General features: G+C 32.5%; 2 protein-coding genes and 1 long non-coding RNA gene across 5 annotated transcripts; 2 read left to right on the forward strand and 1 right to left on the reverse strand.

Moving 5' to 3' along the window:
- Nucleotides 1-5,266: 5,266 nt before the first annotated feature.
- Nucleotides 5,267-8,554, forward strand: LOC125580377. The gene is made up of 2 exons (XR_007318134.1): nt 5,267-8,192; nt 8,277-8,554. It is a non-coding gene; the product is annotated as an uncharacterized LOC125580377 (long non-coding RNA).
- Nucleotides 8,555-9,262: 708 nt separating this feature from the next.
- On the forward strand, nt 9,263-11,171 carry LOC106451270. 3 transcript variants are annotated; one of them, XM_048744760.1, is made up of 3 exons: nt 9,263-9,656; nt 10,194-10,302; nt 10,486-11,171. In XM_048744760.1, exons 2-3 carry the CDS (start codon nt 10,270-10,272, stop codon nt 10,750-10,752), a joined length of 300 nt encoding a protein of 99 aa, XP_048600717.1. In that variant the 5' UTR covers nt 9,263-9,656; nt 10,194-10,269; the 3' UTR covers nt 10,753-11,171. The 3 variants fall into 3 exon arrangements, with proteins under 3 accessions (XP_048600717.1, XP_048600718.1, XP_048600716.1); XM_048744761.1 differs by having other exon boundaries at nt 9,263-9,527; XM_048744759.1 differs by having other exon boundaries at nt 9,283-10,302.
- A 2,241-nt stretch (nt 11,172-13,412) lies between these two features.
- LOC106351152 (gibberellin-regulated protein 13-like) lies at nt 13,413-14,330 on the reverse strand. The gene is made up of 4 exons (XM_013790971.3): nt 14,109-14,330; nt 13,919-13,999; nt 13,799-13,832; nt 13,413-13,720 (listed from the first exon to the last, which is right to left on the reverse strand). Exons 1-4 carry the CDS (start codon nt 14,196-14,198, stop codon nt 13,563-13,565), a joined length of 363 nt encoding a protein of 120 aa, XP_013646425.2. The 5' UTR covers nt 14,199-14,330; the 3' UTR covers nt 13,413-13,562.
- Between the last annotated feature and the right edge of the window lie 2,155 nt (nt 14,331-16,485).

A 16,485-nucleotide genomic window follows, 5' to 3' on the forward strand; every position in this document is an offset into this window, starting at 1 on the left:
TTAATATTTGTGAAACACACAAAAATCATAGTATATCTTTTAGAAACATAGAGAATATACTTAAAAAATATTTTCTAAAACATATGTAATTAATTAATGAGATTGTTAGCTTTTTCTGCAAACCATGTACACAGACATTCTAAAATCCCTGCCAGCGCCAAAACCAAAGCTTCATTCGGTCATGTATATATTACAAAAGACAATCTGATAGTGACCAAAAGGGTTTTGATTCGATAGAAACTGTGCCAGAATAACCGAAAACTAGGATAAGACATGTGCTTTGCGCTTGGTGAATTTATATAGTTAAGATATAAAATATATAGAATTGACAAATTTAAAATTTATATATGATCGATTTTTTTATATGTATACCATTTTGAATTATTTATATAATCATCTATACATTAAACAGGAACCAATTGTAACTGAAATTATGGACCATAATTTAAATTTATGATAGGCTCGATACATCAGGGCAGGTCCGGTTTTGACCACATGCACATGAAACAATTGAATGGTGTCTATGTTTTTTAAAGAATTTTGGGACTTATTTTGTTGTTGTTAGTAATATGTTTTTTTTTTATGACCCTGGTATCCGGAGCCTCGAGTTGATCCGACTAACGTCAATGACCGTCCACCGGAGCTTAGCCGTGGAACCCGTCGAGGCATCTAAGAGGGCTGGTGATCACCCCATGTAAATCTCACCAGTGGCTACACGTTAGTAGTAATATGTTTTTTTTTAGAGAAGACATTAGTAATATCATCTTTAGAAGAAGATAGGAAGCTTACAATTTGTGACACATTAAAAAAAATGTATTAAATATTGTTTTCTTTTTATACTATAATAACAATCTTTTTTTTTTTTTTTTTTTTGTAACACCACTATAAGAACAATCATAAAGGTTAATTCTTTATAAATGTAAATGTTTAGGAATTATTTAGGGCCTTGATTCTTATTTTTGTATTGGACCCATAATATCTTAGGACCTGCATTTGGGCTTTAAAATCTTACACTAATTTTCATAATTCCATACTTTTACATAAGATGAAAAATGGAAATATAAAAAGTGACAAATACAAATTGGGTTATGCTTATAATTTGTAAGTATGGCTGCTTATAATTTGTAAGTATGGCTGATTATGGCCCATATTAAAACATACAAAATTGAGCATGCCGATATACTTATTGTCCTAATAAACTAAAGCCCGATTATTAATATACATATGGGGCAAATAAACTATTAGTATACTTCTAGGTCAAATAAAGTAAATACTCTTAAAACATATTTTACACAAAAATAAAGAAAACCTTTTATCTTTTTTTTTCCAACATGGCTTTGACTCATCCTTTCTCATTTTTGTCATGGCTTTGACTCATCCTTTCTCATTTTTGTCGGTTTAGATATTTTCTTTCTCTTATCGAAAGAACTTTTGTTCTTCACCGATGAAAAAAGTTCTTTGATTTATATGAAATCGAAAGTATTGAAGGTCCCATATATTCTTTATAGAGTTTTGTATTTGCTTGGTTAATGAACAGCACCTTTTAAGGTTAGTCTCTTTTACTTATCAAGATTTGAAATTTACAGATTATCATATCTAAATTTTATTTGGTTTTTAAATTTTTTTTTTTTTTTTCATTTTTTTTGATAACTGAACCACGAAGCTCGGCCGGAAAATTTGGACGTCGAAACTTTGCAACAATGCACATTCAAACTCGAAAGGAGAAAATGGATTTCAGTTAGTGCATGTCTACGATGATAAATCGTTATCATTCATATATTAGTTTGTTAGTATTCACGGAAAAATAAAGTTGTAGAGAAAAAACCTCGACATGAAAATGTAGACAAAAGAAAGACTCGAGAAAAGAAACACTCGACATGGTCGATGAAAGCTAAGTGTTTTCCTTATTGACAATATATGTTGTACGAAAATATTAAGCTGAATAGATACTTAGAAGGATGATGATTTCCTTAGATTGCAACCAAGAGTTTTTTTAACAACTTGCAACCGAGAGTTTATACAAGATTCACGTTAGGTTAACATGAAACATGTATTAGAATTAACTACTATGATAATAGTTATCATTGTTTTCCTTTACTACGAAAAAGTTAGGCAATTCATTCCTTGATGCCAAAGTATATTTTAGTATTAAATATAAATTGCCATAATTACGTACTCAAGAATTGTGTAGAGAGCATAAATATTCGATATATACATTTGTTTAATGATTAAGCTTTCCGTATTAATTTTTAATAGATAAATAAATAATTAAATTATACTCACCTAAATTTCTATTATTCTGTATGTGTGTATTACGCTTTTGTTAAAAAAATTTTTTTGCTTTCTAAACTTATACTTACCCAGTCTCACTCCTTTCCAATAGCTGGCAAAAAACCCCGCTTGGAGTTAAGTGTAATGTAGGGTCTTCATGGGATGCGTCATCGCAAAAATGCGGCACAGCGTGGATTGTTAGAGATCATCATGGTATATCTCTGTTCTACAGTCGAAGAGCCTTCTCTAGTGTATTCTCTCCTTTCGAAGCGGATCTGTTCTCGATAATGTGGTCTCTGGAAGCACTTCGCGACTTGCATATCACGAAAGTGATCCTTGAAGTATCTTCGGTTGAAGCTTGGAAGGCACTCATCTCTCCTGAAAAGTTCCCTAATGTTTCTTATGTTCTATCTCGTCTCCGCAGAATTGCTAATGATTTCGAGCATTTTCAAGTGTTGCTGTCTCCTCCAGATATCAACTCGGTGGCCCTATCCATATCTCTTAGTGTGACTAAGGATCGTCGATACCAATCTTATCTGGCTCGAGGAGGTCCTAGTTGGTTATCCAGCTATTTGCGTTCAGAAGCCTCGGGTGGTTCGTCCGCTTCCTAGGATCCGCAGTAGCTGCAAATACCGCTTTCCTCAATTGGTCTATGCACACGATCTGCTTCCCCTTATAAGTAGCCCTATTTCTTTCTCTCTACGGCATCTACTGATGTCTTTTGCTGTCCTTCTTTTCATACGCTTTCCGTTCTTGTGGTGTTTGTTATCCTTTCTTGACTTTGATACTTCATAAGTCGTTTGACTTAATTTTTTTAATGGAGTTTTTTCCAAGACAAAAAAAAACCTTAAAAAAAACCTATAATATTTGATTGATTATGGTTCGGTTCAATTTAAATTAAAATGACACTTAACCAACATCAAAAATAGACAAACTGTATATTAAGTTATTAACTATATTTTCTACTGATATAGTTTTCATATATTTTTTGTATACAATATAAAAGGATTTTTAAATTTGTTAAAATACATATTTACTCATTAATTCAAGAGGTCACTGAAAATAAGGTTAAATACATGCGAACTCATTGTATGTCAATTCGAGTATAGTTTATAAAGTTCCACGAATATTGTTGTCTTCAACCCAGCATAATTCCAAAACTCAACTAATTTAGAGATTAAAAGTGTACGTGATGACATGATGAACATAATAATAATGAACCGAATGTAATATGTGTTTGTTTTATTGCTTAGTTTTTGAATGGATTTAGACTAATTGTACACAATGCATATTTTTATCCAAAAATGAATCACATAAATAATTTCTTCTTTGATTTGTTTAATACTTGTGTGATTGGTTCTTCATATCTCTACGGTGTGGTTCTTTTGAAAGAAACGTTTGACAGCTGAAGAAGCTCAAGTATTATCATGAAGACATTTAGAATATTCAAGGTTTGACAACTGGCTATGTATTATGATGAAAAAACTTAGTAATTATCAGTTTTTAATGTATGTGTTGTTTGATCGAAACTGAAATACCGGCGGAAACTATATTACTTTTTTGCTTTATCATAATATCCCTTATATATTAATAAAAAATCATTAAAAAAAATTGTAACATTAAATTTGTACTAATTAAAAAGAAATTATGCTTAGCTGTAACTTAATTAGGATTTGAAATGTCAATTTAGCTTACGTAGCATCTTAATAATCAATTGAAAAAAATGTTTGTCCAAATTCAACTACTACGAAACATTATATTAATCCAAAATATAAGAATCGTGTATTCTTTCATTAACAAAAGCAACAGAATTACCTAATATGATTAACATATATATGACAATTAACGACTATAATAATAAAGATTTGATAACAATTTTTGCATCCTTCTTCATTTTTGTTTAATTTTATATTATTAAAAAAATTAAAAAATCACATTAACCGTATAATAAAAAAATTAGATTTTTTCTTATATGTTATATTTTGAATTTTTAAAATGACTTTAAATTATAAAAATGAAGAAACCTTATATGTTATATTTTAAAACGACTTTAAATTACAAAAATAAGGAAACTTTATATGTTATATTTTTTTATATGTTAGATTTTTTTTTATATGTTATATTTTAATATTTTTAAAACGACTTTAAATTATAAAAATGTAAGTTTTCCTTAAAAATACGACTAAAAGCATTAAAATGACATGTATCAATTCGACGGTTGATCTGAAACCTTTCAAAATCATATGGAAGATAAATGTCAAAATAATTCAACTGTAAAAACAGTACTGTTCACTTTTTTCAAAAATGTGTTCGGTGGATAAAAATAAGGTTTTTGTATCATAATTTGTTTAATGTCCAATCCGATCAACCCATGATATATTAATTTTAGTTTAATTCCACAAATTTTAATAAAAATTGATCCGGTCCATCAGAAAGAAATTATATAATAACAACAAAAAATATTGTATATGTATAAATAAAATGATCAAATATATAAAAACAATTTTCGATAATATATACAAATAAACTCACTCTGCGCAAGATGCATGTATTATCCTAGTCATTAGATTATTTTCATAAGGCTATTTGCCGTTTTCTTCGTTTGAGGCAATGTTAATTCGGGGTATAAATGTTTTCGTCTGTAGGAATTACTCTAGATCACATTAATATTACACTAAGTTTTAGTGTAAGTCTTTGTAATGATGACGCATCACCAATGAAAATATATTAGGGGATGACACATAAGCAAGATCACTTTGTAATTAATACAAAATTGAGATTATAACTTTTTAAAATATTGTCAATTAAGACAGTACTAGATTTTGATTCGTGTTTAGAAAGCGCGGGTTTTGTTTGTTTTTCATTTATTGATCGAAAACTGATTTACAAACTAACAGTATTTTTTTTTCGAACTATGACAATTGAGTTTTTAGGTTTTTATCATTTGTTTTTTTCTCTCTTCAAAATATGGTAGTTGTTCTATAATAATGTTTGAGTTTTATATTTGTTTCATATCCGACCTAGATTCGTGGTTGAACCTATAGACCCGATACATTGTATATAATTTGTTAGGATTTAATGAAAATGCGTTAATTAAAAATCCGATAGAGCCCGGTAAAAATCCAAAAACTTACTATTAACCTGCGATCTGATACCATTGACCTGATAAAAATACAAAATATCTGATAGTATTTAAAAAAAAAATTGATTAAATTACTCATATATTTTTTAATATTACATAAACTAGATAATAATCTGCGCTACGCCTCGGGAGTCTTCATATATTTTGTTTCTAACTGTTATTTTAGTATCATATTTCGACTGATATGAATTAATAATTTAAACAAAAAATAATATATTTAATTTAGTATAAAAATTTTGACATAAATATTTAAAATGGATAAAACTAAAACTTAAACAAAGAGTAAAAATGTGCTTTCATAATATCAAGAACATGTTTATTATTTTGTATTTGGTATCAACTCTCATATTTAGTCTAATTTGGATATAAACCTAAACCTTTCAAAATAAAAGAATACCACTATTAACTTGTATGTATACTTCTTTTTGAAGTTTTGTAGTTTAAATATATCACTTTGATTTATAAATTTAATCTCATATATATTGTGTCATATTTCTATATTTACAATAAAAAAGCTCGTGTATCTCTCACAAAAATTATTTTCTTATCACTTGTCAATGCCACACTCCCTGTTGCTCTATTTCCGCAACCTCTTATCTTCATTTTTTTGTCATAGAAACTTTGATTATTTACATTATATCAGTTTGTACATTTCATTATATCTTCCATATTTCATTGTAACTTGTAATATGGAAAATATGCAAACTGATATAATGTAAATAATTAAAGTTTTTATCTAAAGAAATCAATATCTAAATATTTATTTTTGTAACTTGATATATATACAACTATTTTAGATAGAATATACAAACTTGAAATAATTTAGAACTGCTGTAAAGTTGTTCCTTAATTCATAGCTTCGATGCATCCACCTTCTCAATGCTTCATCCGCATTCTCAACGGGGCCACCCATATACTCTACAACTATATCTGTAGTTTTCTGAGTCAAATCACTTACACCTAATCACAAACGAAGTCTGGACATTCCAAAGACAAAATAAATGCTCTGCTCTCTCAAATTTTTCAGTTCATGATCAATTAATCAGTTCACCAAAAATTCAAAATCATCACCTTGTAATCTACATTTTCTGAAACAGAGATCTCTTGAAGATCCCATACACAGAAAAAACCATACACATTGTATCCTCCCTTGTGAAATAAAGTTAGATGTAGTCACGTACACATCGCAAAAACCATCTTTCACTTTCTGGTTCAAGTTTGTGTCAGTGACCGGAGCCTTAACCTTAAGGCTAATCCGCTTAGCAGCATCAAGCTGAGCTGCATCTGCATTCTCTGTCAGATCAGGATCAGACAAGCTGATTTCCATAGCTAAATGGGCTTGATACTTTCTCCTCGGTCAAATTGAAATAAACACCATCCACAGCCGCCGCAAGATCACGTTCTAGACGTTGCCGAAACCTAACGAAGAGACAGATAAAGTAAAAAATGGGCTCGAGGTAGAGCTACTGAATAGGGGCGGGATCGATCATCGGTCTAGGCGACTCGTCTAACCTGTGATGGTCTCTGAATCCGCAGCCAATGCCACTACTTCCTCCGATGTGGAGTTTCCAAAGGATGCTTCATCTTCGGCATCGTTCTTCAACGATGAACTGATCTCTCTCTCTCTCTCTCTCTCTCTCTCTCTCTCTCTCTCTCTCTCTCTCTCTCTCTCTCTCTAAGTCTCTAGTTTATTCTCCAATTCATCATGGGCAAATCAAGGAAGAAGAAAATGTAGAACACCACACGATGACATAGAAAAACAAAATGTTCTTATTGGTGCTACAACTTTTTTCATTTATTGACATGTCACCTCCTCAGACTTCTAAAAAGCTGAGGTGTCAAATGCTGGAGAGAACATTGTGCTGTTATTGTGTTGATTTGTGATTCCTTAGAATTTAATGAAATTTTATTATGTTATCCAAATAAAAAATGATAATATAAGAAACTTATTGATATGACAATATTAATTTATTTTCGTTATCAATAACCTATTATAAGTTTGTATTTTTGTTTTTAGATTTAAAAATTGATTTTAAGATAGTTTTTAAAATATTCTTAAACACTCGTAATTTTCATATCAATATTATGTACAAAATGACATTATAAATGGAAAAATAATATTCAAATATGTATATGGTATAGTGTAAGATATAGGATTTTGGTTGTTATTGAAAATCTGTATAATATTCGAATGATCTATTTTGAATATTGATACGTAGATTTAAGAAAATAATATTTTCATGTTTATTAATTTATTTATAGTTCATAATATATTTATAGTTATATTAAATTTTAAGTTAGTATATTTTTTAAATATATATATATATAGGCTCATTATTTATAGATCTATTTAAGTATATCGGTAATCCAAAATCAAAAGACTTAATTGTCATTAATGAATTTTATTAATCCTTGTAAAAATAATGGTATTTTTGAGAAAACTGTAATTTTCATTAAAAGTATAATTTGAGAATGATCTTCTTTTAATGGTATTAATTAATTGAGGATCTTTTTTAATTGAGTATTAATGTATACTGTACAAATAATATCTTTTTGTTGACCAAAAGATTAAGGAAATACTTTGACTATTGACCAATTGTATCGGCAATGTATTTACTTGTCTTGAACCCACTAATCACGTTCTATAAATATATTATACACCCTACGAATTTGTAATCATCTCCATTCAAACATACAAATAGGACGATATAAGATTATCAAATAAACTAAATGGAGAAAATCTCAGCATTTTTTGTCATCATCTTCCTCGTCTCGTCATGTAAGCATTATATGTCTTATGATCTCGATTATTCGATATATATGTCTAATAGTTTTTCGCTGGGGGTACATGAATGATAAATAGGTATGGTAGAAGTGACTGTTACAAAGAGCTTCTTGAAACTGTGTCAAACAGACCAGGATTGTGTGGACTATAAATTTCCAAACTGTGAGAGCACAGGGAAACCGCCAATTTGCCAGAACAATTATTGTTGGTGTCCCGATGAAAGGCTTCATGCTTCCACCACTCCTTTATTGACGGCCACCTCCAACTCTTGATAATCTTCATATATATAAAACTTGTTCATCGTTATCTTCTAATAACTAATGGCGATATTTTAATAATATAATGATGCCGACTCACATGGTATGAGCTCTATTAAAAGAATTAAAAACACTCGTACGGCAATAAACCATAAGAAGATGCAATCTCTGCAAATTCTCAAATCTAATTAGTTTTAGAAAATTAAGAAATGGTTAGATCTTGATATGTTTAAACTAGATTCTCCAAATATATTAAAAAAAAAAAGTATTTTGGTCATTAAATAATTTTTCTTGTTTTTTTCTTGATATATTAGATTTTACAAATTACTTTAACACGAGCAGTTAGAATCCTGATTTAAGTAATCTAAAAACAAAAAGAGATGTAATTTGAAAGATCACTCTCATTTATTCGTTCAAACTCCAGATTATATACATAACTTAATCCCCAAGAAAAGGTTAGGGCAAAAAGAGTTTTGTGAACCAAGAGCTCTTGGCCTAGTGGTATTGGAACTCCGGCTGCAGTGCCTGCCCTGGGTTCGAGTCGCCTTGGCCACCTTCCCGCCTATAACCGTGCGTGCCCGAATGGAAGGCCTCGTGGGGATTAGTCTGGGTTTACCGCCTGGGAACCCCACGATCATCAAAACAAAAAAAAAAGAGTTTTGTGATAACCTACAAAAAGAACAGAAAGACTGAAACATATAGGTCGTGTTCGTTTGCTGGTCGCTAGCGTCAGCGACCAACTTCAGCGACCAAACGCTGTTTGTTTATCGGTCGTGAGTTCAGCGACCAAACGCCAGCGATTTAAAATTTTGAACGCCAGAAATTTCAGCGGTGCAACCAAAATCGTGCGACTAAAAAAAAACTTAAAAAGACAAAACTACCCTAAATATATTTACAGAATCACAATACATTGCCATTAACCCTAAGACAAATTCAAGCCAAAAAGAAAAAAAATCACAAAAAACTTCTCTCTCTCCCCGATCTATTTCCTGGCCACACATACACGTCTCTGCTCAAGCTCTCTCTCTCTCCGATCTATTTCCGGCGGCTACAGGGAACTTCTCTGCTCAAGGTCCTCTCTCTCTCTCTGTCTCTCTCTCTCTCTCTCTCTCTGTCTCTCTGTCTCTCTCGCTCTGTCTCTCTCTCTGTCTCTCTCTCTCTGATCTATTTCCGGCGGCTACAGGGAACTTCTCTGCTCAAGGTCCTCTCTCTGTCTCTCTCTCTCTCTCTCTCTCTCTCTCTCTCTCTCTCTCTCTCTCTCTCTCTCTCTGTCTCTCTCTCTCTGTGTTTTGTGTTATGCTAATAGAACCTTTAGATTAATTAAGTTGGCTGTTGGGTTTTTTGATTCTTGATATGGGTTTGAGTTGGCTGTTGGGATTTTGATTATCAAATCTCTGTTTTTAATCAGATTATCAGACATGCGTTTGAGTTCCTGTGAATGTTTTCAGACATGGGTTTGAGTTCTTTTTGGTCTGTGAAAAGTGTTCTTGCATTTGCTTTAAGTCTTTTATAGTTTGGTCTGAATAAAGCTTGGTTAAGTAACATATTTATACGTTTGATGCATAGATGATAAGAAGACTAAGAAAATGATATATTACTACAAGACTCTTGTTAGTTCGTATGCTTATGAAATATTCCTTCCATATTATAACAATGATTATAGCTAGGTAGTTTAAATTGGTTGTCACATATCATGCACGCACCTTGGTTACAATAATCAAGTCGATATGATTAGTAGAAAAGCATATGTCAAGTTCAAGAAGCTTACCCACAATAGAACCGGGCTTGTCTATGATGCTTTGGGAAGGTTGGAGATGTCTGATGCTTGGTGGGATCAACGCATTGCGGTAAGTATCTTTCTCTTAGTCTTCAGTGCTTTAATAATGTCACTATTAGAGTTCTCTTTCTGCTTAGAGTGGTGTTTAGAGTGAAAAATATTAGACATTGAATCAATATTAGCTTGAAAAAAATATTAGACATTGAAAAATACTGTATGTTTCAAATATACTAAATTTTGTTTTCTTAAACAGGAATGGCAAGGTGCAAGAAAGTATAAGACCAAAGTGCCTCCAAACATGGATGTGTTTGAAGCAGAGTTTGGTGCTGTTACTGTAACTGGAGCAGAAGGATGGTGTGCTCAGCAAGGAGAAACTAGCTTACATTCTAGAGTAGATGCAGAAAAGGATGACGAGTCTGATTCAGTTGACACTGAGATGCCAGCACCAAGAGAAGGACAAGTAGAGCTGGAGGTTCAAAAAGAAAGCGTAAGGAATTTGATCAAGAGCCTTATGTTCTAAGGAATGCAATTCTGGCTGAAAAAAATAAGATAGCAGAAAAGATGGTAGAGATAATGGCAGAGGATCGTGTGGTGTTGCAGCAGGATCGCAAATTCCGTGTGCACTCTGTGTTGGAGATACTTAATGAGCTGCCTGGAATTATCAAGTGGTCACCATTTCACATTGCTGCAGTTAACCATCTCAAAGCTGTTGAAGAAAACATAATGGCTTTTATGTCTTTCTCTAGTGATGATGATAAGATTAGCTATCTTGAGAATATGATTGGAGTTAAGATATATGAAAGATTGTAGTGTCTGTTTCAGTATGACTGTTTTAATATGACTCAGATTGTAGTGTTTCTTTTAAGTATGACTTTTGTTTCATTTCTTTTGTTATGACTCAGATTGTAGTATTTTAATGTGATAGGAAGTTAAGAACCATGACCATCTGGTACCATTATTCTCGTGTCTGTCTGCTCAAATTGGAAGTTGTGTTTTTTTTTTAATGTGATAGGAAGCTGGATTTTTTTTTCTGTCTCGCAACTTATATATATATGTGATTTTAATGCTTTGCAGATGGTTAGGTGGTACTTGGATGATGATGATGAGGATGATGATTATGAGGATTATGAGGAAGAGCATGAAGTTGATATGCTTAAGCTAGAGAGATTGCTTCATAGAACAGATCGAGGTGCTGGATGGAATCATGTTCAGCAACTTATGCACGGGTTTACATGATCATATTGGTAATGAGTTGAGTAGAGGATATCGATTACCTTACTAGTTTATTTGATTTGAGTTTGTACTGATTATTATTATAAGTTACTCGTATGATCACTTTTTTTATTATTTAGACTTTTTCAATATTCTAAGTTACAAGGAATAATATTCAAGTGTAGACTTTTTAATTAGAGTTATAGTTTATTAATGTGACAACTCATAAACAAAAGTGAACTTGTACAAGGAAAAATATAAGAAACTGAAAAGATTAAACATATTGCATCCATAGTGTGATTTATTACACTTTACAGTTTTAGTGATTTAGCCACGTTTTTGACGAAACCCAAGTACACAAGAGCAAATGTATGTCAAAAGTAAATATTTGGTCGCCAACGATACAGAAACGAACAGCATAGCGACAACCGCTGCGATCAATCGCGCGACATAGAAACGAACAACATAGCGACAACCACTGCGATCAATCGCGCGACCTTCAAACGAACAACTATCAGCGACATCATGTCGCAGTCGCTGGTCGCTGACTCTGGTCGCTGACGCTGGCGACCACGAAACGAACAGGGCCTAAGGAAGATCATCACTGGAGATCCATCATTCATGAGAACTCAGTGAAACATACGGATCCGTTCTCGTCATCGTCAACCGCTACTATCATGCGCTTGCAATCGTCTAACGTGCACCGCTCGTCTCCATTGTATAGCTGAGAACACTCGGAGGAGCTCTCCTCAACAGGGTTTTGATTCAATATTAATGGTACTAGAGTTACTGAAAGTCTCAACTTTTTGGTATATGAGAAACACAAAGATTTTCAATTCACTAATTGTGTTAGTATTCAGGCTTTACGGGGTTCATTTCATAATCTGATTTTAACTCCATAACAGTTTGTCCGCATGTCTGCTGCCCAATATATCTCCAGTAAACTTTTCAACTGAGATCATATCGTTACGATCCAACAGGGTTTTGATTTAGTAGTAATGGTGGCAGAGTAATTAAGAGTCTTTTTTGGTATATGAGAGATACAAAGACTTTCAATTGTGTTAGGATTATTTGGAAACTCATAATCACAGGCTGTACAAAGACTATTTTTTGTTGACCAAGACAGTAAGGAAATACTTTCATTATTGACTAATTATATTGGCAATGTATTTGCTGCGTCTTCAACCCACTAATCATATAGTATAAATAGATGCTACACCTATGAATCCATAATCAGCTCCCTTCAAACATATGTGACAACATATGAATTTAAATGGAGAAAATTTCAGCATTTTTTGTCATCCTCTTCCTGGTCTCGTCATGTAAGCATTAGCCGTTTTATGATCTCGATCATTTGATATGTTACATCCTTAATATGTCTAACAGTTTTGGTGTGTACATGAATGATTACCAGTCATGGTGAAAGTGACTGTGAAAGTGCCTTTGATAATATGTCAAAAATACAAAGATTGTCTGAAGTTTGGACTCCCAAGTTGTAAGGACACAGGGAAGATGCCAATTTGCCTCCACAATTAGTGTGGCTGTCATGAAATCCATACTCCTTCATCGACGACTTCCAACTCTTGATGATCTTCATGTTTATATACATGTGGATTTAAATAATGAAAAGGCTATATATATAACTTTGATCAAAAAAAAGGGGCTATATATATAACTCTTTCATTGCTCTCTTCTCTCCATGCATCTTCTTAATGTATCTCTCTATAATAGACTAATAACTAATGGCTATACTTGGCTTTGGACCGCTTTTTTTCTTCTCAGTTTAATAAAATAATATAGATGTTGTATTACATCTTTCATTTGGAAAAGTTAATTTGTAATGGTATTCAAGCTTCTGGTATGTCAGTTAAAGACCAGAAGCCATCACTTGCAAGTTTTGTACGTTAGAGATGCATAGCTTTATAAACAAAATCTTTATGTGCACTCAAAATCTTTATAAAGGATAAGTAAGCATCAAAAGCACTTTTGACGTGGTCCTATTGATGTGATTATGCAAATGAGTCCAAATACATATAGAACATTATGGTAGATAGATTAACAAACTATATGGAGGTTATGCATTAAGAGGATAAATCAAGGGCATTTGGGTCCACCGAGCTAAGTCTTCCAGTTGTTGTAGCAAGGACAGACTTGCTTGTTGCCATAAGTACCTGGAGGTACACACAAGCACTTGGCACAGCATTTGTTACAGAAGAACAAACATGGCTTCTTGTATTTTGTATTCGAGCATCTATCTCCACACCGTGGCCCACACTCTGGTATAGTCAAAAAATGGATTTTAGTTTGCATTCAGCTCAAACAATATATTGAACGCTAGCTAGTCATTGATTTACCTTGGGGTTGAAGACTGCCTTCAGTGGTACCGTACTGTCAAAATCAACAAGAAGGTCAATGGGGATTGTGTGGATTTCATGAAATTCTTTTTAGTGAGTAGTGAAGCCGTAGAAACTCACTTGGGAGCTATTGTGATGCGGTGTTTGCGGTTGGGACTGTGGTGGATGTGGTTGTGGAGCAGGAGACTCCAGGTGTATTGGCTGTACAATAATCAAGAAGTATGAAAATAATACAAAGTTTGATGAATGTGAAGAACTGAAAAAAGTAATTACGTACATCCTAAAATAGAACGAGTGTTCAAACACTTACATGCATTTGAGTTTGAGCAGACAGAACAAGATGTAACATAACAATGGAGAGAACAATGGTGTTAAGATTGGTTGCCATTTTAGATAACATAAATGATTGTAATGAAGCTCACATAGAGGATTTATTTTGCAGACTAAGCTCACTATGAACAATGATATAGGGGTCAATATATATAGTCCAATTTCCAAATAGAATATTGAAAACATATTTCTCCTGTTATTGATTATTTTTTGGCAAACTAAATCGTGATTAATGTGTGTATATATATATATATATATATATATTTTTTTTTTATCGAATAGATAAATTATCAAAATTGGTACGAATATAGACTTCATGTTCCCAATCTTGTGCATGTGAAGGAGAGCGAGAGCAAAAGTTGTGATAACGAACGTATCACATGTGTGTTTTTGCTGCTATCAGTCCCTATCTCTTTCTGGTAACTCCAGTTTTTTTCTCCCATTCAAGTTAAAAACTTATTTTGTATTTTTGTGATTTGTTTCTAAATGTTATTGGAAACGAATTTCATCAAGAAAGACACGTACATGGCTAGAATTTCCGAGGTCCAAAGTGGGTTTCCTCTTTAGGCATCCCCGTGATCTTATTGTGTTTGCATGCATAGCCATTGCATGTGGTGACGATGACGATCAGGTATAACGCCTTTTTTTTAAAAGGAATGTTTCGAACGCAACGAACGTTTTTCTTTTTGTTTTTACATCCAGTAAATGTTTTGAGGTGCAACAAAAGGAATAAGATAACCGGTGGCCTAGTGGTTTCACTAGAGTAGGAATTGCTCTGTTGGTCCAGATCAGGGATCGACTCTTTTCTAGTGCGAAATTATTAGTTTCACATGTAGCCACACAGATATGGACCTATGCTTACGGTCCATTTGAATACCCGAAAGAGGATCCATCTGTAGGTTACACCTCCCACTACAAGAAAATAATTATATTGTGACAATTTTTTTGGTAGCAATGAACACAATTTCGTAACAATATAATTATTGTGACAGAATTGTGACAGGTTATGAACGGTTACAATAAGGACGTCACAAATTTTCATCGTAACAAAAAACGTCATAATTTGTGACAAAATTATTTTGTAACTAGTTTGTCAGTAGCAGTGACGAAAATTAAAGTAACAATAACGTTACAATTATTGACGAAAACATCGTCTAAAAATGGTCTCCTTTTGTGACGATAAGAATGTCCCAGTTCCGTAGCTGATTACAACGAAAGTTTAGTAACATACTGTCACAAATAGAGACTACAAGGTCATCACCAATCCGTTACACTCACATCCATCAAATTATTTGACTATTAAAAATTTTAGTTCCGTCAATTGGTTATTACTAAACTCCAGTCACATTTTTGTCTTAAACAGCTACTAATTTCTTGTCTATAAACTGTTATTTTGTACTGAAGTATGGTCACAGCTCACTTATATTCTTAGCCTTCCATGTTAGCTAAATAAGCACTAATAGTGAAAATAGTTTAGAGTTTCACAACATTTTAGCTATTTTTTATTATTATGAAAGTTTTCAGAAATATATAATCGACATACATAGAAACTTACAACATAATACAATAGATTAATCATCATAAATATTAACAAAAAAGACTAAAATCATAGCAGAAAAAAAAAACTAAACGAAGAAAGAGATCCCAAAAGCAGATGAAAACAACTGTAGAGATTCATCAAAGCATGTCTTGTTATCTCCATAGTTCCCTTGTCAATAGAAATTGTTGTGTCTTACAAGATCCCGATTAATTAATCGACGTATTATGGAGCTCTTATTGTCATCATCACCATCTCCAAAAGCCACATCTACAGTTGACAAACAAACAAAATAGAAAAGGATGAATAACCAAAGAAAGTTAGCATATGAAAAGAAAAATCCAAAAGTATGAAATCGTTTTGAGTTCAGAACAATAAGCCATTTAAATAATTGACTGCGAAAATATAAACCTAGAACAGAAGACTAGCCACATGTGATGTACTCTTTGAAATCATGAAAAGTTATTAAAAAATGAGGGACTGCTTTAATTTTGCCTGAGAAGAGTTTTTAGGGTAAAACTGAAAGAGAGGATATTGGACTTCCCATTGAAGTGTAGGAGGAGTTAGTGCTTTATTTATTTATATATGGTGTATTAGTTGAAATATTAGGGTATTAGATGACGATGGCAACAACCCAATTTAAAATCCTCTTTTACCGGGATTCTTGATTCTCCTATTAATTTTGATAAAATTTGGTTTGTTTTGGCTTTCTTTCCTCTTTCTTTAACTAATTAGATTTTCTTTTTAAATCTACGTAGATATTCATTCTAATAAGTGAAAACTGATTCTTTCAAAAAAAAACAAAAGGAATAATATGAGG

The sequence above is a fragment of the Brassica napus genome, chromosome C1 (genome assembly GCF_020379485.1).
Source record: "Brassica napus cultivar Da-Ae chromosome C1, Da-Ae, whole genome shotgun sequence".
NCBI lineage: Eukaryota > Viridiplantae > Streptophyta > Magnoliopsida > Brassicales > Brassicaceae > Brassica > Brassica napus.

What these genes read in the sequence shown, in the direction of transcription:
- LOC106451270 (XM_048744759.1), top strand. Translation starts at nt 10,183, where the DNA reads ATGATTAGTAGAAAAGCATATGTCAAGTTCAAGAAGCTTACCCACAAT. An exon ending in GGTGGGATCAACGCATTGCG is followed by an intron (nt 10,303 to 10,485) that starts GTAAGTATCTTT and finishes TTTCTTAAACAG; the next exon opens with GAATGGCAAGGTGCAAGAAA.
- LOC106351152 (XM_013790971.3), bottom strand. Translation starts at nt 14,198, where the DNA reads ATGTTATCTAAAATGGCAACCAATCTTAACACCATTGTTCTCTCCATT. An exon ending in CGCATCACAATAGCTCCCAA is followed by an intron (nt 13,833 to 13,918) that starts GTGAGTTTCTAC and finishes TGATTTTGACAG; the next exon opens with TACGGTACCACTGAAGGCAG. An exon ending in AGGCAGTCTTCAACCCCAAG is followed by an intron (nt 13,721 to 13,798) that starts GTAAATCAATGA and finishes TGACTATACCAG; the next exon opens with AGTGTGGGCCACGGTGTGGA.